This window comes from Myxine glutinosa, chromosome 4 (genome assembly GCF_964187855.1).
Source record: "Myxine glutinosa chromosome 4, kmMyxGlut1.1, whole genome shotgun sequence".
Classification (NCBI taxonomy): domain Eukaryota; kingdom Metazoa; phylum Chordata; class Myxini; order Myxiniformes; family Myxinidae; genus Myxine; species Myxine glutinosa.
Genome location: NC_136264.1, coordinates 86433494 through 86456346, shown reverse-complemented (window position 1 = coordinate 86456346; position 22853 = coordinate 86433494). Strand labels below are relative to the sequence as shown.

The 22853-nt window shown below is 35.5% G+C and overlaps 1 protein-coding gene across 2 annotated transcripts in view; it reads right to left on the bottom strand.

Moving 5' to 3' along the window:
- The window catches only part of LOC137424952 (mitogen-activated protein kinase 8-like), a 95544-nt gene extending 72755 nt beyond the window's left edge, over positions 1–22789 (bottom strand). Inside the window, exons 1-2 of one of the 2 annotated variants that reach the window (XM_078776113.1) lie at positions 22609–22789; positions 21312–21383 (exon numbers count right to left, since the gene is read on the bottom strand). In XM_078776113.1, the coding sequence (XP_078632239.1) occupies positions 21312–21383; positions 22609–22684 (148 nt within the window). In that variant the 5' untranslated portion in view covers positions 22685–22789. The remainder of the gene's footprint in view (positions 1–21311; positions 21384–22608) is intronic. The other variant, XM_078776112.1, reaches the window with a different exon arrangement.
- Between the last annotated feature and the right edge of the window lie 64 nt (positions 22790–22853).

Genomic DNA, 22853 nt, shown 5'->3' with positions numbered 1-22853 from the left:
TGGTTTACCAATATGGTGATGTTTGCTTTTGTGTGGTTTACCAATATGGTGGTGTTTGAGTTTGTGTGGTTTACCAATATGGTGATGTTTGATTTTATGTGGTTTACCAACATGGTGGTGTTTGATTTTGTGTGGTTTACCAATATGGTGATGTTTGAGTTTGTGTGGTTCACCAATATGGTGGTGTTTGATTTTGTGTGGTTTACCAATATGGTGATGTTTGAGTTTGTGTGGGTCACCAATATGGTGGTGTTTGATTTTGTGTGGTTTACCAATATGGTGATGTTTGAGTTTGTGTGGTTTACAAATATGGTGGTGTTTGATTTTGTGTAGTTTACCAATAATGTGGTGTTTGATTTTGTGTGGTTTACCAATAATGTGGTGTTTGATTTTGTGTGGTTTACTGATATGGTGGTGTTTGAGTTTGTGTGGTTTACTGATATGGTGGTGTTTGATTTTGTGTGGTTTACCAATATGGTGGTGTTTGATTTTGTGTGATTTACCAATAATGTGGTGTTTGATTTTGTGTGGTTTATCAATAATGTGGTGTTTGTTTTTGTGTGGTTTACCAATAATGTGCTGTTTGATTTTGTGTGGTTTACCAATAATGTGGTGTTTGATTTTGTGTGGTTTATCAATAATGTGGTGTTTGATTTTGTGTGGTTTACCAATGATGTGGTGTTTGATTTTGTGTGGTTTACCAATAATGTGGTGTTTGATTTTGTGTGGTTTACCAATAATGTGGTGTTTGATTTTGTGTGGTTTATCAATAATGTGGTGTTTGATTTTGTGTGGTTTACCAATAATGTGGTGTTTGAGTTTGTGTGGTTTACCAATAAGGTGTTGTTTGATTTTGTGTGGTTTATCAATAATGTGGTGTTTGATTTTGTGTGGTTTACCAATAATGTGGTGTTTGAGATTGTGTGGTTTACCAATAATGTGGTGTTTGATTTTGTGTGGTTTACCAATAATGTGGTGTTTGATTTTGTGTGGTTTACCAATGATGTGGTGTTTGAGTTTGTGTGGTTTACCAATAATGTGGTGTTTGATTTTGTGTGGTTTACCATTAATGTGGTGTTTGATTTTGTGTGGTTTACCAATAATGTGGTGTTTGAGTTTGTGTGGTTTACCAATAAGGTGTTGTTTGATTTTGTGTGGTTTATCAATAATGTGGTGTTTGATTTTGTGTGGTTTATCAATAATATGGTGTTTGATTTTGTGTGGTTTACCAATAATGTGGTGTTTGATTTTGTGTGGTTTACCAATAATGTGGTGTTTGATTTTGTGTGGTTTACCAATATGGTGGTGTTTGAGTTTGTGTGGTTTATCAATAATGTGGTGATTGAGTTTGTGTGGTTTACCAATAAGGTGGTGTTTGATTTTGTGTGGTTTACCAATATGGTGATGTTTGATTTTGTGTGGTTTACCAATATGGTGGTGTTTGAGTTTGTGTGGTTTACCAATAAGGTGGTGTTTGATTTTGTGTGGTTTACCAATAATGTAGTGTTTGATTTTGTGTGGTTTACCGATATGGTGGTGTTTGGGTTTGTGTGGTTTACCAATATGGTGGTGTTTGATTTTGTGTGGTTTATCAATAATGTGGTGTTTGATTTTGTGTGGTTTACCAAAAAGGTGGTGTTTGATTTTGTGTGGTTTACCAATAAGGTGGGGTTTGAGTTTGTGTGGTTTACCAATATGGTGGTGTTTGAGTTTGTGTGGTTTATCAATATGGTGGTGTTTGTGTTTGTGTTGTTTATCAATATGGTGGTGTTTGATTTTGTGTGGTTTACCAATAAGGTGGTGTTTGATTTTGTGTGGTTTACCAATAAGGTGGGGTTTGAGTTTGTGTGGTTTACCAATATGGTGGTGTTTGAGTTTGTGTGGTTTATCAACATGGTGGTGTTTGTGTTTGTGTTGTTTACCAATAATGTGGTGTTTGATTTTGTGTGGTTTATCAATAATGTGGTGTTTGAATTTGTGTGGTTTACCAAAATGGTGATGTTTGAGTTTGTGTGATTTACCAATAAGGTGGTGTTTGATTTTGTGTGGTTTATCAATATGGTGATGTTTGAGTTTGTGTGGTTTACCAATAATGTGGTGTTTGATTTTGTGTGGTTTATCAATAATGTGGTGTTTGATTTTGTGTGGTTTATCAATAATGTGGTGTTTGATTTTGTTTGGTTTATCAATATGGTGGTGTTTGAGTTTGTGTGGTTTATCAATATGGTGATGTTTGATTTTGTGTGGTTTACCAATAATGTGGTGTATGATTTTGTGTAGTTTATCAAAATGGTGGTGTTTGAGTTTGTGTGGTTTGTCAATATGGTGGTGTTTGATTTTGTGTCGTTTATCAATAATGTGGTGTTTGATTTTGTGTGGTTTATCAATATGGTGGTGTTTGAGTTTGTGTGGTTTACCAATAATGTGGTGTATGATTTTGTGTGGTTTATCAATAATGTGGTGTTTGAGTTTGTGTGGTTTACCAATAATGTGGTGTTTGATTTTGTGTGGTTTACCAATAATGTGGTGTTTGATTTTGTGTGGTTTACCAACAATGTGGTGTTTGATTTTGTGTGGTTTACCAATATGGTGATGTTTGATTTTATGTGGTTTACCAATATGGTGATATTTGAGTTTGTGTGGTTCACCAATATGGTGGTGTTTGATTTTGTGTGGTTTACCAATATGGTGATGTTTGATTTTATGTGGTTTACCAACATGGTGGTGTTTGATTTTGTGTGGTTTACCAATATGGTGATGTTTGAGTTTGTGTGGTTCACCAATATGGTGGTGTTTGATTTTGTGTGGTTTACCAATATGGTGATGTTTGAGTTTGTGTGGTTCACCAATATGGTGGTGTATGATTTTGTGTGGTTTATCAAAATGGTGGTGTTTGAGTTTGTGTGGTTTGTCAATATGGTGGTGTTTGATTTTGTGTCGTTTATCAATAATGTGGTGTTTGAGTTTGTGTGGTTTACCAATAATGTGGTGTATGATTTTGTGTGGTTTATCAATAATGTGGTGTTTGAGTTTGTGTGGTTTACCAATAATGTGGTGTTTGATTTTGTGTGGTTTACCAATAATGTGGTGTTTGATTTTGTGTGGTTTACCAACAATGTGGTGTTTAATTTTGTGTGGTTTACCAACATGGTGATGTTTGATTTTATGTGGTTTGCCAATATGGTGATGTTTGAGTTTGTGTGGTTCACCAATATGGTGGTGTTTGATTTTGTGTGGTTTATCAATATGGTGGTGTTTGAGTTTGTGTGGTTTACCAATAATGTGGTGTTTGATTTTGTGTGGTTTACCAACAATGTGGTGTTTGATTTTGTGTGGTTTACTAATGAGGTGGTGTTTGATGTTGCGTGGTTTATCAATAAGGTGGTGTTTGAGATTGTGTGGTTTACCAATATGGTGATGTTTGCTTTTGTGTGGTTTACCAATATGGTGGTGTTTGATTTTGTGTGGTTTACCAATATGGTGATGTTTGATTTTATGTGGTTTACCAACATGGTGGTGTTTGATTTTGTGTGGTTTACCAATATGGTGATGTTTGAGTTTGTGTGGTTCACCAATATGGTGGTGTTTGATTTTGTGTGGTTTACCAATATGGTGATGTTTGAGTTTGTGTGGTTCACCAATATGGTGGTGTTTGATTTTGTGTGGTTTACCAATATGGTGATGTTTGAGTTTGTGTGGTTTACAAATATGGTGGTGTTTGATTTTGTGTCGTTTACCAATAATGTGGTGTTTGATTTTGTGTGGTTTACTAATAAGGTGGTGTTTGATTTTGTGTGGTTTACCAATAATGTGGTGTTTGATTTTGTGTGGTTTACCAATAATGTGGTGTTTGATTTTGTGTGGTTTACTGATATGGTGGTGTTTGAGTTTGTGTGGTTTACTGATATGGTGGTGTTTGATTTTGTGTGGTTTACCAATATGGTGGTGTTTGATTTTGTGTGGTTTACCAATAATGTGGTGTTTGATTTTGTGTGGTTTATCAATAATGTGGTGTTTGTTTTTGTGTGGTTTACCAATAATGTGCTGTTTGATTTTGTGTGGTTTACCAATAATGTGGTGTTTGATTTTGTGTGGTTTATCAATAATGTGGTGTTTGATTTTGTGTGGTTTACCAATGATGTGGTGTTTGATTTTGTGTGGTTTACCAATAATGTGGTGTTTGATTTTGTGTGGTTTACCAATAATGTGGTGTTTGATTTTGTGTGGTTTATCAATAATGTGGTGTTTGATTTTGTGTGGTTTACCAATAATGTGGTGTTTGAGTTTGTGTGGTTTACCAATAAGGTGTTGTTTGATTTTGTGTGGTTTATCAATAATGTGGTGTTTGATTTTGTGTGGTTTACCAATAATGTGGTGTTTGAGATTGTGTGGTTTACCAATAATGTGGTGTTTGATTTTGTGTGGTTTACCAATAATGTGGTGTTTGATTTTGTGTGGTTTACCAATGATGTGGTGTTTGAGTTTGTGTGGTTTACCAATAATGTGGTGTTTGATTTTGTGTGGTTTACCATTAATGTGGTGTTTGATTTTGTGTGGTTTACCAATAATGTGGTGTTTGAGTTTGTGTGGTTTACCAATAAGGTGTTGTTTGATTTTGTGTGGTTTATCAATAATGTGGTGTTTGATTTTGTGTGGTTTATCAATATGGTGGTGTTTGATTTCATGTGGTTTACCAATAATGTGGTGTTTGATTTTGTGTGGTTTACCAATATGGTGGTGTTTGAGTTTGTGTGGTTTACCAATATGGTGATGTTTGATTTTGTGTGGTTTACCAATAATGTGGTGTTTGATTTTGTGTGGTTTACCAATAATGTGGTGTTTGATTTTGTGTGGTTTACCAATAATGTGGTGTTTGAGTTTGTGTGGTTTACCAATAATGTGGTGTTTGATTTTGTGTGGTTTACCAATAATGTGGTGTTTGAGTTTGTGTGGTTTACCAATAATGTGGTGTTTGATTTTGTGTGGTTTCCTGATAATGTGGTGTTTGATTTTGTGTGGTTTACCAACAATGTGGTGTTTGATTTTGTGTGGTTTACCAATAATGTGGTGTTTGAGTTTGTGTGGTTTACCAATAAGGTGTTGTTTGATTTTGTGTGGTTTATCAATAATGTGGTGTTTGATTTTGTGTGGTTTACCAACAATGTGGTGTTTGAGTTTGTGTGGTTTACCAATAATGTGGTGTTTGATTTTGTGTGGTTTACCAATAAGGTGGTGTTTGATTTTGTGTGGTTTACCAATATGGTGATGTTTGAGTTTGTGTGGTTTACCAATAATGTGGTGTTTGAGTTTGTGTGGTTTACCAATAATGTGGTGTTTGATTTTGTGTGGTTTACCATTAATGTGGTGTTTGATTTTGTGTGGTTTACCAAAAATGTGGTGTTTGATTTGATGTGGTTTACCAATAATGTGGTGTTTGAGTTTGTGTGGTTTACCAATAATGTGGTGTTTGATTTTGTGTGGTTTACCAATAATGTGGTGTTTGATTTTGTGTGGTTTACCATTAATGTGGTGTTTGATTTTGTGTGGTTTACCAATAATGTGGTGATTGAGTTTGTGTGGTTTACCAATAAGGTGGTGTTTGATTTTGTGTGGTTTACCAATATGGTGATGTTTGATTTTGTGTGGTTTACCAATATGGTGGTGTTTGAGTTTGTGTGGTTTACCAATAAGGTGGTGTTTGATTTTGTGTGGTTTACCAATAATGTGGTGTTTGATTTTGTGTGGTTTACCGATATGGTGGTGTTTGGGATTGTGTGGTTTACCAATATGGTGGTGTTTGATTTTGTGTGGTTTATCAATAATGTGGTGTTTGATTTTGTGTGGTTTACCAATAAGGTGGTGTTTGATTTTGTGTGGTTTACCAATAATGTGGGGTTTGAGTTTGTGTGGTTTACCAATATGGTGGTGTTTGAGTTTGTGTGGTTTATCAATATGGTGGTGTTTGTGTTTGTGTTGTTTATCAATATGGTGGTGTTTGATTTTGTGTGGTTTACCAATAAGGTGGTGTTTGATTTTGTGTGGTTTACCAATAAGGTGGGGTTTGATTTTGTGTGGTTTACCAATATGGTAGTGTTTGAGTTTGTGTTGTTTACCAATAATGTGGTGTTTGATTTTGTGTGGTTTATCAATAATGTGGTGTTTGAATTTGTGTGGTTTACCAAAATGGTGATGTTTGAGTTTGTGTGGTTTACGAATAAGGTGGTGTTTGATTTTGTGTGGTTTATCAATATGGTGATGTTTGAGTTTGTGTGGTTTACCAATAATGTGGTGTTTGATTTTGTGTGGTTTATCAATAATGTGGTGTTTGATTTTGTGTGGTTTATCAATAATGTGGTATTTGATTTTGTGTGGTTTATCAATATGGTGGTGTTTGAGTTTGTGTGGTTTATCAATATGGTGATGTTTGATTTTGTGTGGTTTACCAATAATGTGGTGTATGATTTTGTGTGGTTTATCAAAATGGTGGTGTTTGAGTTTGTGTGGTTTGTCAATATGGGGGTGTTTGATTTTGTGTCGTTTATCAATAATGTGGTGTTTGATTTTGTGTGGTTTATCAATATGGTGGTGTTTGAGTTTGTGTGGTTTACCAATAATGTGGTGTATGATTTTGTGTGGTTTATCAATAATGTGGTGTTTGAGTTTGTGTGGTTTACCAATAATGTGGTGTTTGATTTTGTGTGGTTTACCAATAATGTGGTGTTTGATTTTGTGTGGTTTACCAACAATGTGGTGTTTGATTTTGTGTGGTTTACCAATATGGTGATGTTTGATTTTATGTGGTTTACCAATATGGTGATATTTGAGTTTGTGTGGTTCACCAATATGGTGGTGTTTGATTTTGTGTGGTTTACCAATATGGTGATGTTTGATTTTATGTGGTTTACCAACATGGTGGTGTTTGATTTTGTGTGGTTTACCAATATGGTGATGTTTGAGTTTGTGTGGTTCACCAATATGGTGGTGTTTGATTTTGTGTGGTTTACCAATATGGTGATGTTTGAGTTTGTGTGGTTCACGAATATGGTGGTGTATGATTTTGTGTGGTTTATAAAAATGGTGGTGTTTGAGTTTGTGTGGTTTGTCAATATGGTGGTGTTTGATTTTGTGTCGTTTATCAATAATGTGGTGTTTGAGTTTGTGTGGTTTACCAATAATGTGGTGTATGATTTTGTGTGGTTTATCAATAATGTGGTGTTTGAGTTTGTGTGGTTTACCAATAATGTGGTGTTTGATTTTGTGTGGTTTACCAATAATGTGGTGTTTGATTTTGTGTGGTTTACCAACAATGTGGTGTTTGATTTTGTGTGGTTTACCAATATGGTGATGTTTGATTTTATGTGGTTTACCAATATGGTGATGTTTGAGTTTGTGTGGTTTACCAATATGGTGATGTTTGCTTTTGTGTGGTTTACCAATATGGTGGTGTTTGAGTTTGTGTGGTTTACCAATATGGTGATGTTTGATTTTATGTGGTTTACCAACATGGTGGTGTTTGATTTTGTGTGGTTTACCAATATGGTGATGTTTGAGTTTGTGTGGTTCACCAATATGGTGGTGTTTGATTTTGTGTGGTTTACCAATATGGTGATGTTTGAGTTTGTGTGGGTCACCAATATGGTGGTGTTTGATTTTGTGTGGTTTACCAATATGGTGATGTTTGAGTTTGTGTGGTTTACAAATATGGTGGTGTTTGATTTTGTGTAGTTTACCAATAATGTGGTGTTTGATTTTGTGTGGTTTACCAATAATGTGGTGTTTGATTTTGTGTGGTTTACTGATATGGTGGTGTTTGAGTTTGTGTGGTTTACTGATATGGTGGTGTTTGATTTTGTGTGGTTTACCAATATGGTGGTGTTTGATTTTGTGTGATTTACCAATAATGTGGTGTTTGATTTTGTGTGGTTTATCAATAATGTGGTGTTTGTTTTTGTGTGGTTTACCAATAATGTGCTGTTTGATTTTGTGTGGTTTACCAATAATGTGGTGTTTGATTTTGTGTGGTTTATCAATAATGTGGTGTTTGATTTTGTGTGGTTTACCAATGATGTGGTGTTTGATTTTGTGTGGTTTACCAATAATGTGGTGTTTGATTTTGTGTGGTTTACCAATAATGTGGTGTTTGATTTTGTGTGGTTTATCAATAATGTGGTGTTTGATTTTGTGTGGTTTACCAATAATGTGGTGTTTGAGTTTGTGTGGTTTACCAATAAGGTGTTGTTTGATTTTGTGTGGTTTATCAATAATGTGGTGTTTGATTTTGTGTGGTTTACCAATAATGTGGTGTTTGAGATTGTGTGGTTTACCAATAATGTGGTGTTTGATTTTGTGTGGTTTACCAATAATGTGGTGTTTGATTTTGTGTGGTTTACCAATGATGTGGTGTTTGAGTTTGTGTGGTTTACCAATAATGTGGTGTTTGATTTTGTGTGGTTTACCATTAATGTGGTGTTTGATTTTGTGTGGTTTACCAATAATGTGGTGTTTGAGTTTGTGTGGTTTACCAATAAGGTGTTGTTTGATTTTGTGTGGTTTATCAATAATGTGGTGTTTGATTTTGTGTGGTTTATCAATAATATGGTGTTTGATTTTGTGTGGTTTACCAATAATGTGGTGTTTGATTTTGTGTGGTTTACCAATAATGTGGTGTTTGATTTTGTGTGGTTTACCAATATGGTGGTGTTTGAGTTTGTGTGGTTTATCAATAATGTGGTGATTGAGTTTGTGTGGTTTACCAATAAGGTGGTGTTTGATTTTGTGTGGTTTACCAATATGGTGATGTTTGATTTTGTGTGGTTTACCAATATGGTGGTGTTTGAGTTTGTGTGGTTTACCAATAAGGTGGTGTTTGATTTTGTGTGGTTTACCAATAATGTAGTGTTTGATTTTGTGTGGTTTACCGATATGGTGGTGTTTGGGTTTGTGTGGTTTACCAATATGGTGGTGTTTGATTTTGTGTGGTTTATCAATAATGTGGTGTTTGATTTTGTGTGGTTTACCAAAAAGGTGGTGTTTGATTTTGTGTGGTTTACCAATAAGGTGGGGTTTGAGTTTGTGTGGTTTACCAATATGGTGGTGTTTGAGTTTGTGTGGTTTATCAATATGGTGGTGTTTGTGTTTGTGTTGTTTATCAATATGGTGGTGTTTGATTTTGTGTGGTTTACCAATAAGGTGGTGTTTGATTTTGTGTGGTTTACCAATAAGGTGGGGTTTGAGTTTGTGTGGTTTACCAATATGGTGGTGTTTGAGTTTGTGTGGTTTATCAACATGGTGGTGTTTGTGTTTGTGTTGTTTACCAATAATGTGGTGTTTGATTTTGTGTGGTTTATCAATAATGTGGTGTTTGAATTTGTGTGGTTTACCAAAATGGTGATGTTTGAGTTTGTGTGATTTACCAATAAGGTGGTGTTTGATTTTGTGTGGTTTATCAATATGGTGATGTTTGAGTTTGTGTGGTTTACCAATAATGTGGTGTTTGATTTTGTGTGGTTTATCAATAATGTGGTGTTTGATTTTGTGTGGTTTATCAATAATGTGGTGTTTGATTTTGTTTGGTTTATCAATATGGTGGTGTTTGAGTTTGTGTGGTTTATCAATATGGTGATGTTTGATTTTGTGTGGTTTACCAATAATGTGGTGTATGATTTTGTGTAGTTTATCAAAATGGTGGTGTTTGAGTTTGTGTGGTTTGTCAATATGGTGGTGTTTGATTTTGTGTCGTTTATCAATAATGTGGTGTTTGATTTTGTGTGGTTTATCAATATGGTGGTGTTTGAGTTTGTGTGGTTTACCAATAATGTGGTGTATGATTTTGTGTGGTTTATCAATAATGTGGTGTTTGAGTTTGTGTGGTTTACCAATAATGTGGTGTTTGATTTTGTGTGGTTTACCAATAATGTGGTGTTTGATTTTGTGTGGTTTACCAACAATGTGGTGTTTGATTTTGTGTGGTTTACCAATATGGTGATGTTTGATTTTATGTGGTTTACCAATATGGTGATATTTGAGTTTGTGTGGTTCACCAATATGGTGGTGTTTGATTTTGTGTGGTTTACCAATATGGTGATGTTTGATTTTATGTGGTTTACCAACATGGTGGTGTTTGATTTTGTGTGGTTTACCAATATGGTGATGTTTGAGTTTGTGTGGTTCACCAATATGGTGGTGTTTGATTTTGTGTGGTTTACCAATATGGTGATGTTTGAGTTTGTGTGGTTCACCAATATGGTGGTGTATGATTTTGTGTGGTTTATCAAAATGGTGGTGTTTGAGTTTGTGTGGTTTGTAAATATGGTGGTGTTTGATTTTGTGTCGTTTATCAATAATGTGGTGTTTGAGTTTGTGTGGTTTACCAATAATGTGGTGTATGATTTTGTGTGGTTTATCAATAATGTGGTGTTTGAGTTTGTGTGGTTTACCAATAATGTGGTGTTTGATTTTGTGTGGTTTACCAATAATGTGGTGTTTGATTTTGTGTGGTTTACCAACAATGTGGTGTTTGATTTTGTGTGGTTTACCAATATGGTGATGTTTGATTTTATGTGGTTTACCAATATGGTGATATTTGAGTTTGTGTGGTTCACCAATATGGTGGTGTTTGATTTTGTGTGGTTTACCAATATGGTGATGTTTGATTTTATGTGGTTTACCAACATGGTGGTGTTTGATTTTGTGTGGTTTACCAATATGGTGATGTTTGAGTTTGTGTGGTTCACCAATATGGTGGTGTTTGATTTTGTGTGGTTTACCAATATGGTGATGTTTGAGTTTGTGTGGTTCACCAATATGGTGGTGTATGATTTTGTGTGGTTTATCAAAATGGTGGTGTTTGAGTTTGTGTGGTTTGTCAATATGGTGGTGTTTGATTTTGTGTCGTTTATCAATAATGTGGTGTTTGAGTTTGTGTGGTTTACCAATAATGTGGTGTATGATTTTGTGTGGTTTATCAATAATGTGGTGTTTGAGTTTGTGTGGTTTACCAATAATGTGGTGTTTGATTTTGTGTGGTTTACCAATAATGTGGTGTTTGATTTTGTGTGGTTTACCAACAATGTGGTGTTTAATTTTGTGTGGTTTACCAACATGGTGATGTTTGATTTTATGTGGTTTGCCAATATGGTGATGTTTGAGTTTGTGTGGTTCACCAATATGGTGGTGTTTGATTTTGTGTGGTTTATCAATATGGTGGTGTTTGAGTTTGTGTGGTTTACCAATAATGTGGTGTTTGATTTTGTGTGGTTTACCAACAATGTGGTGTTTGATTTTGTGTGGTTTACTAATGAGGTGGTGTTTGATGTTGCGTGGTTTATCAATAAGGTGGTGTTTGAGATTGTGTGGTTTACCAATATGGTGATGTTTGCTTTTGTGTGGTTTACCAATATGGTGGTGTTTGATTTTGTGTGGTTTACCAATATGGTGATGTTTGATTTTATGTGGTTTACCAACATGGTGGTGTTTGATTTTGTGTGGTTTACCAATATGGTGATGTTTGAGTTTGTGTGGTTCACCAATATGGTGGTGTTTGATTTTGTGTGGTTTACCAATATGGTGATGTTTGAGTTTGTGTGGTTCACCAATATGGTGGTGTTTGATTTTGTGTGGTTTACCAATATGGTGATGTTTGAGTTTGTGTGGTTTACAAATATGGTGGTGTTTGATTTTGTGTCGTTTACCAATAATGTGGTGTTTGATTTTGTGTGGTTTACTAATAAGGTGGTGTTTGATTTTGTGTGGTTTACCAATAATGTGGTGTTTGATTTTGTGTGGTTTACCAATAATGTGGTGTTTGATTTTGTGTGGTTTACTGATATGGTGGTGTTTGAGTTTGTGTGGTTTACTGATATGGTGGTGTTTGATTTTGTGTGGTTTACCAATATGGTGGTGTTTGATTTTGTGTGGTTTACCAATAATGTGGTGTTTGATTTTGTGTGGTTTATCAATAATGTGGTGTTTGTTTTTGTGTGGTTTACCAATAATGTGCTGTTTGATTTTGTGTGGTTTACCAATAATGTGGTGTTTGATTTTGTGTGGTTTATCAATAATGTGGTGTTTGATTTTGTGTGGTTTACCAATGATGTGGTGTTTGATTTTGTGTGGTTTACCAATAATGTGGTGTTTGATTTTGTGTGGTTTACCAATAATGTGGTGTTTGATTTTGTGTGGTTTATCAATAATGTGGTGTTTGATTTTGTGTGGTTTACCAATAATGTGGTGTTTGAGTTTGTGTGGTTTACCAATAAGGTGTTGTTTGATTTTGTGTGGTTTATCAATAATGTGGTGTTTGATTTTGTGTGGTTTACCAATAATGTGGTGTTTGAGATTGTGTGGTTTACCAATAATGTGGTGTTTGATTTTGTTTGGTTTACCAATAATGTGGTGTTTGATTTTGTGTGGTTTACCAATGATGTGGTGTTTGAGTTTGTGTGGTTTACCAATAATGTGGTGTTTGATTTTGTGTGGTTTACCATTAATGTGGTGTTTGATTTTGTGTGGTTTACCAATAATGTGGTGTTTGAGTTTGTGTGGTTTACCAAGAAGGTGTTGTTTGATTTTGTGTGGTTTATCAATAATGTGGTGTTTGATTTTGTGTGGTTTATCAATAATATGGTGTTTGATTTTGTGTGGTTTACCAATAATATGGTGTTTGATTTTGGGTGGTTTACCAATAATGTGGTGTTTGATTTTGTGTGGTTTACCAATATGGTGGTGTTTGAGTTTGTGTGGTTTATCAATAATGTGGTGATTGAGTTTGTGTGGTTTACCAATAAGGTGGTGTTTGATTTTGTGTGGTTTACCAATATGGTGATGTTTGATTTTGTGTGGTTTACCAATATGGTGGTGTTTGAGTTTGTGTGGTTTACCAATAAGGTGGTGTTTGATTTTGTGTGGTTTACCAATAATGTGGTGTTTGATTTTGTGTGGTTTACCGATATGGTGGTGTTTGGGTTTGTGTGGTTTACCAATATGGTGGTGTTTGATTTTGTGTGGTTTATCAATAATGTGGTGTTTGATTTTGTGTGGTTTACCAAAAAGGTGGTGTTTGATTTTGTGTGGTTTACCAATAAGGTGGGGTTTGAGTTTGTGTGGTTTACCAATATGGTGGTGTTTGAGTTTGTGTGGTTTATCAATATGGTGGTGTTTGTGTTTGTGTTGTTTATCAATATGGTGGTGTTTGATTTTGTGTGGTTTACCAATAAGGTGGTGTTTGATTTTGTGTGGTTTACCAATAAGGTGGGGTTTGAGTTTGTGTGGTTTACCAATATGGTGGTGTTTGAGTTTGTGTGGTTTATCAACATGGTGGTGTTTGTGTTTGTGTTGTTTACCAATAATGTGGTGTTTGATTTTGTGTGGTTTATCAATAATGTGGTGTTTGAATTTGTGTGGTTTACCAATAATGTGGTGTTTGATTTTGTGTGGTTTATCAATAATGTGGTGTTTGATTTTGTGTGGTTTATCAATAATGTGGTGTTTGATTTTGTGTGGTTTATCAATAATGTGGTGTTTGATTTTGTGTGGTTTATCAATAATGTGGTGTTTGATTTTGTGTGGTTTATCAATATGGTGGTGTTTGAGTTTGTGTGGTTTATCAATATGGTGATGTTTGATTTTGTGTGGTTTACCAATAATGTGGTGTATGATTTTGTGTGGTTTATCAAAATGGTGGGGTTTGAGTTTGTGTGGTTTGTCAATATGGTGGTGTTTGATTTTGTGTCGTTTATCAATAATGTGGTGTTTGATTTTGTGTGGTTTATCAATATGGTGGTGTTTGAGTTTGTGTGGTTTACCAATAATGTGGTGTATGATTTTGTGTGGTTTATCAATAATGTGGTGTTTGAGTTTGTGTGGTTTACCAATAATGTGGTGTTTGATTTTGTGTGGTTTACCAATAACGTGGTGTTTGATTTTGTGTGGTTTACCAACAATGTGGTGTTTGATTTTGTGTGGTTTACCAATATGGTGATGTTTGATTTTATGTGGTTTACCAATATGGTGATATTTGAGTTTGTGTGGTTCACCAATATGGTGGTGTTTGATTTTGTGTGGTTTACCAATATGGTGATGTTTGATTTTATGTGGTTTACCAACATGGTGGTGTTTGATTTTGTGTGGTTTACCAATATGGTGATGTTTGAGTTTGTGTGGTTCACCAATATGGTGGTGTTTGATTTTGTGTGGTTTACCAATATGGTGATGTTTGAGTTTGTGTGGTTCACCAATATGGTGGTGTATGATTTTGTGTGGTTTATCAAAATGGTGGTGTTTGAGTTTGTGTGGTTTGTCAATATGGTGGTGTTTGATTTTGTGTCGTTTATCAATAATGTGGTGTTTGAGTTTGTGTGGTTTACCAATAATGTGGTGTATGATTTTGTGTGGTTTATCAATAATGTGGTGTTTGAGTTTGTGTGGTTTACCAATAATGTGGTGTTTGATTTTGTGTGGTTTACCAATAATGTGGTGTTTGATTTTGTGTGGTTTACCAACAATGTGGTGTTTGATTTTGTGTGGTTTACCAATATGGTGATGTTTGATTTTATGTGGTTTACCAATATGGTGATGTTTGAGTTTGTGTGGTTCACCAATATGGTGGTGTTTGATTTTGTGTGGTTTATCAATATGGTGGTGTTTGAGTTTGTGTGGTTTACCAATAATGTGGTGTTTGATTTTGTGTGGTTTACCAACAATGTGGTGTTTGATTTTGTGTGGTTTACCAATATGGTGGTGTTTGATTTTGTGTGGTTTACCAATATGGTGGTCTTTGATTTTGTGTGGTTTACCAATAATGTGGTGTTTGATTTTGGGTGGTTTACCAATAATGTGGTGTTTGATTTTGTGTGGTTTACCAATATGGTGGTGTTTGAGTTTGTGTGGTTTATCAATAATGTGGTGATTGAGTTTGTGTGGTTTACCAATAAGGTGGTGTTTGATTTTGTGTGGTTTACCAATATGGTGATGTTTGATTTTGTGTGGTTTACCAATATGGTGGTGTTTGAGTTTGTGTGGTTTACCAATAAGGTGGTGTTTGATTTTGTGTGGTTTACCAATAATGTGGTGTTTGATTTTGTGTGGTTTATCAATATGGTGGTGTTTGTGTTTGTGTTGTTTATCAATATGGTGGTGTTTGATTTTGTGTGGTTTACCAATAAGGTGGTGTTTGATTTTGTGTGGTTTACCAATAAGGTGGGGTTTGAGTTTGTGTGGTTTACCAATATGGTGGTGTTTGAGTTTGTGTGGTTTATCAACATGGTGGTGTTTGTGTTTGTGTTGTTTACCAATAATGTGCTGTTTGATTTTGTGTGGTTTATCAATAATGTGGTGTTTGAATTTGTGTGGTTTACCAAAATGGTGATGTTTGAGTTTGTGTGATTTACCAATAAGGTGGTGTTTGATTTTGTGTGGTTTATCAATATGGTGATGTTTGAGTTTGTGTGGTTTACCAATAATGTGGTGTTTGATTTTGTGTGGTTTATCAATAATGTGGTGTTTGATTTTGTGTGGTTTATCAATAATGTGGTGTTTGATTTTGTGTGGTTTATCAATATGGTGGTGTTTGAGTTTGTGTGGTTTATCAATATGGTGATGTTTGATTTTGTGTGGTTTACCAATAATGTGGTGTATGATTTTGTGTGGTTTATCAAAATGGTGGGGTTTGAGTTTGTGTGGTTTGTCAATATGGTGGTGTTTGATTTTGTGTCGTTTATCAACAATGTGGTGTTTGATTTTGTGTGGTTTATCAATATGGTGGTGTTTGAGTTTGTGTGGTTTACCAATAATGTGGTGTATGATTTTGTGTGGTTTATCAATAATGTGGTGTTTGAGTTTGTGTGGTTTACCAATAATGTGGTGTTTGATTTTGTGTGGTTTACCAATAATGTGGTGTTTGATTTTGTGTGGTTTACCAACAATGTGGTGTTTGATTTTGTGTGGTTTACCAATATGGTGATGTTTGATTTTATGTGGTTTAACAATATGGTGATATTTGAGTTTGTGTGGTTCACCAATATGGTGGTGTTTGATTTTGTGTGGTTTACCAATTTGGTGATGTTTGATTTTATGTGGTTTACCAACATGGTGATGTTTGATTTTGTGTGGTTTACCAATATGGTGATGTTTGAGTTTGTGTGGTTCACCAATATGGTGGTGTTTGATTTTGTGTGGTTTACCAATATGGTGATGTTTGAGTTTGTGTGGTTCACCAATATGGTGGTGTATGATTTTGTGTGGTTTATCAAAATGGTGGTGTTTGAGTTTGTGTGGTTTGTCAATATGGTGGTGTTTGATTTTGTGTCATTTATCAATAATGTGGTGTTTGAGTTTGTGTGGTTTACCAATAATGTGGTGTATGATTTTGTGTGGTTTATCAATAATGTGGTGTTTGAGTTTGTGTGGTTTACCAATAATGTGGTGTTTGATTTTGTGTGGTTTACCAATAATGTGGTGTTTGATTTTGTGTGGTTTACCAACAATGTGGTGTTTGATTTTGTGTGGTTTACCAATATGGTGATGTTTGATTTTATGTGGTTTACCAATATGGTGATGTTTGAGTTTGTGTGGTTCACCAATATGGTGGTGTTTGATTTTGTGTGGTTTATCAATATGGTGGTGTTTGAGTTTGTGTGGTTTACCAATAATGTGGTGTTTGATTTTGTGTGGTTTACCAACAATGTGGTGTTTGATTTTGTGTGGTTTACCAATATGGTGGTGTTTGATTTTGTGTGGTTTACCAATATGGTGATGTTTGATTTTATGTGGTTTACCAACATGGTGGTGTTTGATTTTGTGTGGTTTACCAATATGGTGATGTTTGAGTTTGTGTGGTTCACCAATATGGTGGTGTTTGATTTTGTGTGGTTTACCAATATGGTGATGTTTGAGTTTGTGTGGTTCACCAATATGGTGGTGTTTGATTTTGTGTGGTTTACCAATATGGTGATGTTTGAGTTTGTGTGGTTTACAAATATGGTGGTGTTTGAGTTTGTGTGGTTTACAAATATGGTGGTGTTTGATTTTGTGTAGTTTACCAATAATGTGGTGTTTGATTTTGTGTGGTTTACTAATAAGGTGGTGTTTGATTTTGTGTGGTTTACCAATAATGTGGTGTTTGATTTTGTGTGGTTTACTGATATGGTGGTGTTTGAGTTTGTGTGGTTTACTGATATGGTGGTGTTTGATTTTGTGTGGTTTACCAATATGGTGGTGTTTGATTTTGTGTGGTTTACCAATAATGTGGTGTTTGATTTTGTGTGGTTTATCAATAATGTGGTGTTTGTTTTTGTGTGGTTTACCAATAATGTGCTGTTTGATTTTGTGTGGTTTACCAATAATGTGGTGTTTGATTTTGTGTGGTTTATCAATAATGTGGTGTTTGATTTTGTGTGGTTTACCAATGATGTGGTGTTTGATTTTGTGTGGTTTACCAATAATGTGGTGTTTGATTTTGTGTGGTTTACCAATAATGTGGTGTTTGATTTTGTGTGGTTTATCAATAATGTGGTGTTTGATTTTGTGTGGTTTACCAATAATGTGGTGTTTGAGTTTGTGTGGTTTACCAATAAGGTGTTGTTTGATTTTGTGTGGTTTATCAATAATGTGGTGTTTGATTTTGTGTGGTTTACCAATAATGTGGTGTTTGAGATTGTGTGGTTTACCAATAATGTGGTGTTTGATTTTGTGTGGTTTACCAATATGGTGATGTTTGAGTTTGTGTGGTTTACAAATATGGTGGTGTTTGAGTTTGTGTGGTTTACAAATATGGTGGTGTTTGATTTTGTGTAGTTTACCAATAATGTGGTGTTTGATTTTGTGTGGTTTACTAATAAGGTGGTGTTTGATTTTGTGTGGTTTACCAATAATGTGTTGTTTGATTTTGTGTGGTTTACCAATAATGTGGTGTTTGATTTTGTGTGGTTTACTGATATGGTGGTGTTTGAGTTTGTGTGGTTTACTGATATGGTGGTGTTTGATTTTGTGTGGTTTACCAATATGGTGGTGTTTGATTTTGTGTGGTTTACCAATAATGTGGTGTTTGATTTTGTGTGGTTTATCAATAATGTGGTGTTTGTTTTTGTGTGGTTTACCAATAATGTGCTGTTTGATTTTGTGTGGTTTACCAATAATGTGGTGTTTGATTTTGTGTGGTTTATCAATAATGTGGTGTTTGATTTTGTGTGGTTTACCAATGATGTGGTGTTTGATTTTGTGTGGTTTACCAATAATGTGGTGTTTGATTTTGTGTGGTTTACCAATAATGTGGTGTTTGATTTTGTGTGGTTTATCAATAATGTGGTGTTTGATTTTGTGTGGTTTACCAATAATGTGGTGTTTGAGTTTGTGTGGTTTACCAATAAGGTGTTGTTTGATTTTGTGTGGTTTATCAATAATGTGGTGTTTGATTTTGTGTGGTTTACCAATAATGTGGTGTTTGAGATTGTGTGGTTTACCAATAATGTGGTGTTTGATTTTGTGTGGTTTACCAATAATGTGGTGTTTGATTTTGTGTGGTTTACCAATGATGTGGTGTTTGAGTTTGTGTGGTTTACCAATAATGTGGTGTTTGATTTTGTGTGGTTTACCATTAATGTGGTGTTTGATTTTGTGTGGTTTATCAATAATGTGGTGTTTGAGTTTGTGTGGTTTACCAATAAGGTGTTGTTTGATTTTGTGTGGTTTATCAATAATGTGGTGTTTGATTTTGTGTGGTTTATCAATAATATGGTGTTTGATTTTGTGTGGTTTACCAATAATGTGGTGTTTGATTTTGTGTGGTTTACCAATAATGTGATGTTTGATTTTGTGTGGTTTACCAATATGGTGGTGTTTGAGTTTGTGTGGTTTACCAATAATGTGGTGTTTGATTTTGTGTGGTTTACCAATATGGTGATGTTTGATTTTGTGTGGTTTACCAATAATGTGATGTTTGATTTTGTGTGGTTTACCAATAATGTGGTGTTTGATTTTGTGTGGTTTACCAATATGGTGGTGTTTGAGTTTGTGTGGTTTACCAATAATGTGGTGTTTGATTTTGTGTGGTTTACCAATATGGTGGTGTTTGAGTTTGTGTGGTTTACCTATAATGTGGTGTTTGATTTTCTGTGGTTTACCAATAATGTGGTGTTTGATTTTGTGTGGTTTATCAATAATGTGGTGTTTGATTTTGTGTGGTTTATCAATAATGTGGTGTTTGATTTTGTGTGGTTTATCAATAATGTGGTGTTTGAGTTTGTGTGGTTTATCAATAATGTGGTGTTTGATTTTGTGTGGTTTATCAATAATGTGGTGTTTGAGTTTGTGTGGTTTATCAATAATGTGGTGTTTGATTTTGTGTGATTTATCAATAATGTGGTGTTTGATTTTGTGTGGTTTATCAATAAGGTGGTGTTTGATTTTGTGTGGTTTATCAATAATGTGGTGTTTGATTTTGTGTGGTTTACCAATATGGTGATGTTTGATTTTGTGTGGTTTACCAATAATGTGATGTTTGATTTTGTGTGGTTTACCAATAATGTGGTGTTTGATTTTGTGTGGTTTACCAATATGGTGGTGTTTGAGTTTGTGTGGTTTACCAATAATGTGGTGTTTGATTTTGTGTGGTTTACCAATATGGTGGTGTTTGAGTTTGTGTGGTTTACCTATAATGTGGTGTTTGATTTTCTGTGGTTTACCAATAATGTGGTGTTTGATTTTGTGTGGTTTATCAATAATGTGGTGTTTGATTTTGTGTGGTTTATCAATAATGTGGTGTTTGATTTTGTGTGGTTTATCAATAATGTGGTGTTTGAGTTTGTGTGGTTTATCAATAATGTGGTGTTTGATTTTGTGTGGTTTATCAATAATGTGGTGTTTGAGTTTGTGTGGTTTATCAATAATGTGGTGTTTGATTTTGTGTGATTTATCAATAATGTGGTGTTTGATTTTGTGTGGTTTATCAATAAGGTGGTGTTTGATTTTGTGTGGTTTATCAATAATGTGGTGTTTGAGTTTGTGTGGTTTATCAATAATGTGGTGTTTGATTTTGTGTGGTTTATCAATAATGTGGTGTTTGATTTTGTGTGGTTTATCAATAATGTGGTGTTTGATTTTGTGTGGTTTATCAATAATGTGGTGTTTGAGTTTGTGTGGTTTATCAATAATGTGGTGTTTGATTTTGTGTGGTTTATCAATAATGTGGTGTTTGATTTTGTGTGGTTTATCAATAAGGTGGTGTTTGATTTTGTGTGGTTTATCAATAATGTGGTGTTTGAGTTTGTGTGGTTTATCAATAATGTGGTGTTTGATTTTGTGTGGTTTATCAATAATGTGGTGTTTGATTTTGTGTGGTTTATCAATAAGGTGGTGTTTGATTTTGTGTGGTTTACCAATAATGTGGTGTTTGATTTTGTGTGGTTTATCAATAATGTGGTGTTTGATTTTGTGTGGTTTATCAATAATGTGGTGTTTGAGTTTGTGTGGTTTATCAATAATGTGGTGTTTGATTTTGTGTGGTTTATCAATAATGTGGTGTTTGAGTTTGTGTGGTTTATCAATAATGTGGTGTTTGAGTTTGTGTGGTTTATCAATCAGGTGTTGTTTGATTTTGTGTGGTTTACCAATATGATGGAGATGGCTTGTCGAGAGTGATGAATTATAGCTTGAAAAACTACTCAAATCAACATTGGAAAGGGAAGCGCAACTACAATACAAGTGAGAAAATTGTAAAGAAGCCAGTGAAGCCACAGGAGTGAGCAACCAAAGCACCGTATTTGAGGAGTAGGCCCGAAAAATCCAGAGTGATTCCCTCTCTATCTATCAGCAAAGAGATAGAGAGGATTTTCAAGAGAGTCAGAGAGATCATTTATGAAGACCAGAAAAAGCACAGGGCCCAGAACACTGTATCGATGTTCATAACTTATGTATCCTGGAAGACTTGATGGTCTTGCATATATTGTGCTGAGTTTTCCTCTTTCCACCTCTTTGTATAATGCATGTGTACATAACTGAGTCCAATTTGGTTGTGACAAAGGCAAATTTTGTGGACAATAATGGTTCCGACAGGAGTCGGTAAACATTATTGTACCGGTACATAAAAGGCTGCGACAGCAATTAACAAAACAAAGCAGAATCCTAAATACAAAAGTGACATCAAAGCAGGTGCTTCGATCATGGTTTGTTTCAAACCCCGATGGGAGGTGTTCGGCAGCTGCAAACATGATGGCAACCATTATTTTGTTCCATTGCACAGGAGATCATATTTTCCTTCCACAGTGTGTTGATCTCCCACTGATAAAGTTGACAGTGCGAATGTTCGGCAGAAAAGATACAGTCACGACCAGGGAAGAGAATCTTGTGGCGGACCATCTCCCCCATGATGCAGCCAACGGACCATATATCAACTGTCGACATGAGGTTGAATTGGGTGAAAAAATGAATTATTAAAAATAATACCACACGCTGGTAAAAGAGGAACTGTACAGCAAGAATATTTGTAGTACAAGCTCAACTTACATTTACAAAATTGCTATATCAACTTTCCCACCCATTTACCATTTCCAATATTTTTGTCTCCCCACTAACCCCCACTCTACAGGGAAAATGGCCTTAAAATGCCTGGTGTGTTGTGTTGTTTTGTCTCCCACTAATCAGTTTACACAAATTCATCACAAATTTAAAAATACGACAGTAAGTAAGAAAAAAAAAACGTTGTGACCTTAGATATTTGGTTAGACAGGAAAAATGGAGGAAATAGAAATGTTTAGAAATGGAAATTTGTCAGAAATGTTGAGTTGGATCTTGGAGATGGGGTGAAGCTGGAATGTGTGCACAGAGGGAGCTGCAGATGGAGGAAATGTTGAGTTGGATCTTGGAGATGGGGTGAAGCTGGAAGGTGTGCACAGAGGGAGCTGCAGATGGAGGAAATGTTGAGTTGGATCTTGGAGACGGCGTGAAGCTGGAAGGTGTGAAAACATTTTGCTACCTCGGAGACATGCTGAATGGAGAAGGTGTATCAGACTCGGCAACGGTTGCTCGAGTGAGATGTGCATGGAAGAAGTTTCGGGAACTGAGTGGCATGCTGATGAGGAGGAGAGTGTCGCTGAAGCTGAAGGGAAAGGTGTATGCTGCATGTGTGAGAAGTGTTATGATTTATGGGAGCGAGACATGGGTAATGAACGTAGAGCAGCAACGAAGGTTGGAAAGGGTGGAAATGCGAATGGTTCGATGGATGTGCAGAGTATCATTGAGAGAGAGGAAGACAAATGATGAATGGCGAAAGATGATGGGAATAGAGCCTGTGATTGATGCTGTGAAGAGAAACAGGTTGAGATGGTTTGGTCATGTGTTGAGGAAGGATGAAAGTGACTGGTTGAGAAGAGTGATGGAAATGAATGTAGAAAGAAGTAGAGGACGGGGAAGGCCGAGAAAGACTTCGCTAAAGATGGTGGAAGAAGAAATGTGGGCTAGGGGGTTAACAAGGGGAGATGCAGAAAATAGGGCAAAATGGAGAAGATTGCCATGGGGCCCGCAAGGCTGACCCCCGCTCTAGCAGGGAAAATGGCCTTAAAATACCTGTGGTGTGTTGTCTTAGACAGAGGTCGGTGATCTTTGGCATTTCACACTCACCGTTTTCCGTGTACCCCATTCCCAGTATGACCTCGGGTGCCCGATAATAACGAGTCACAACGTAAGGGGTCATCATAAAGCTGGTGCCAGCCGTGCGAGCCAGTCCAAAATCCAAGATCTTCAATGTGCAGTCCGAACGCACAACGATATTGCTTGGCTTCAGGTCCTGCAAAAATATATCAAGAGATGTTCCTGACACAAGATGCATATTGTGCAATGTAGTGGAGAAAAGTTAATTTTTTAGG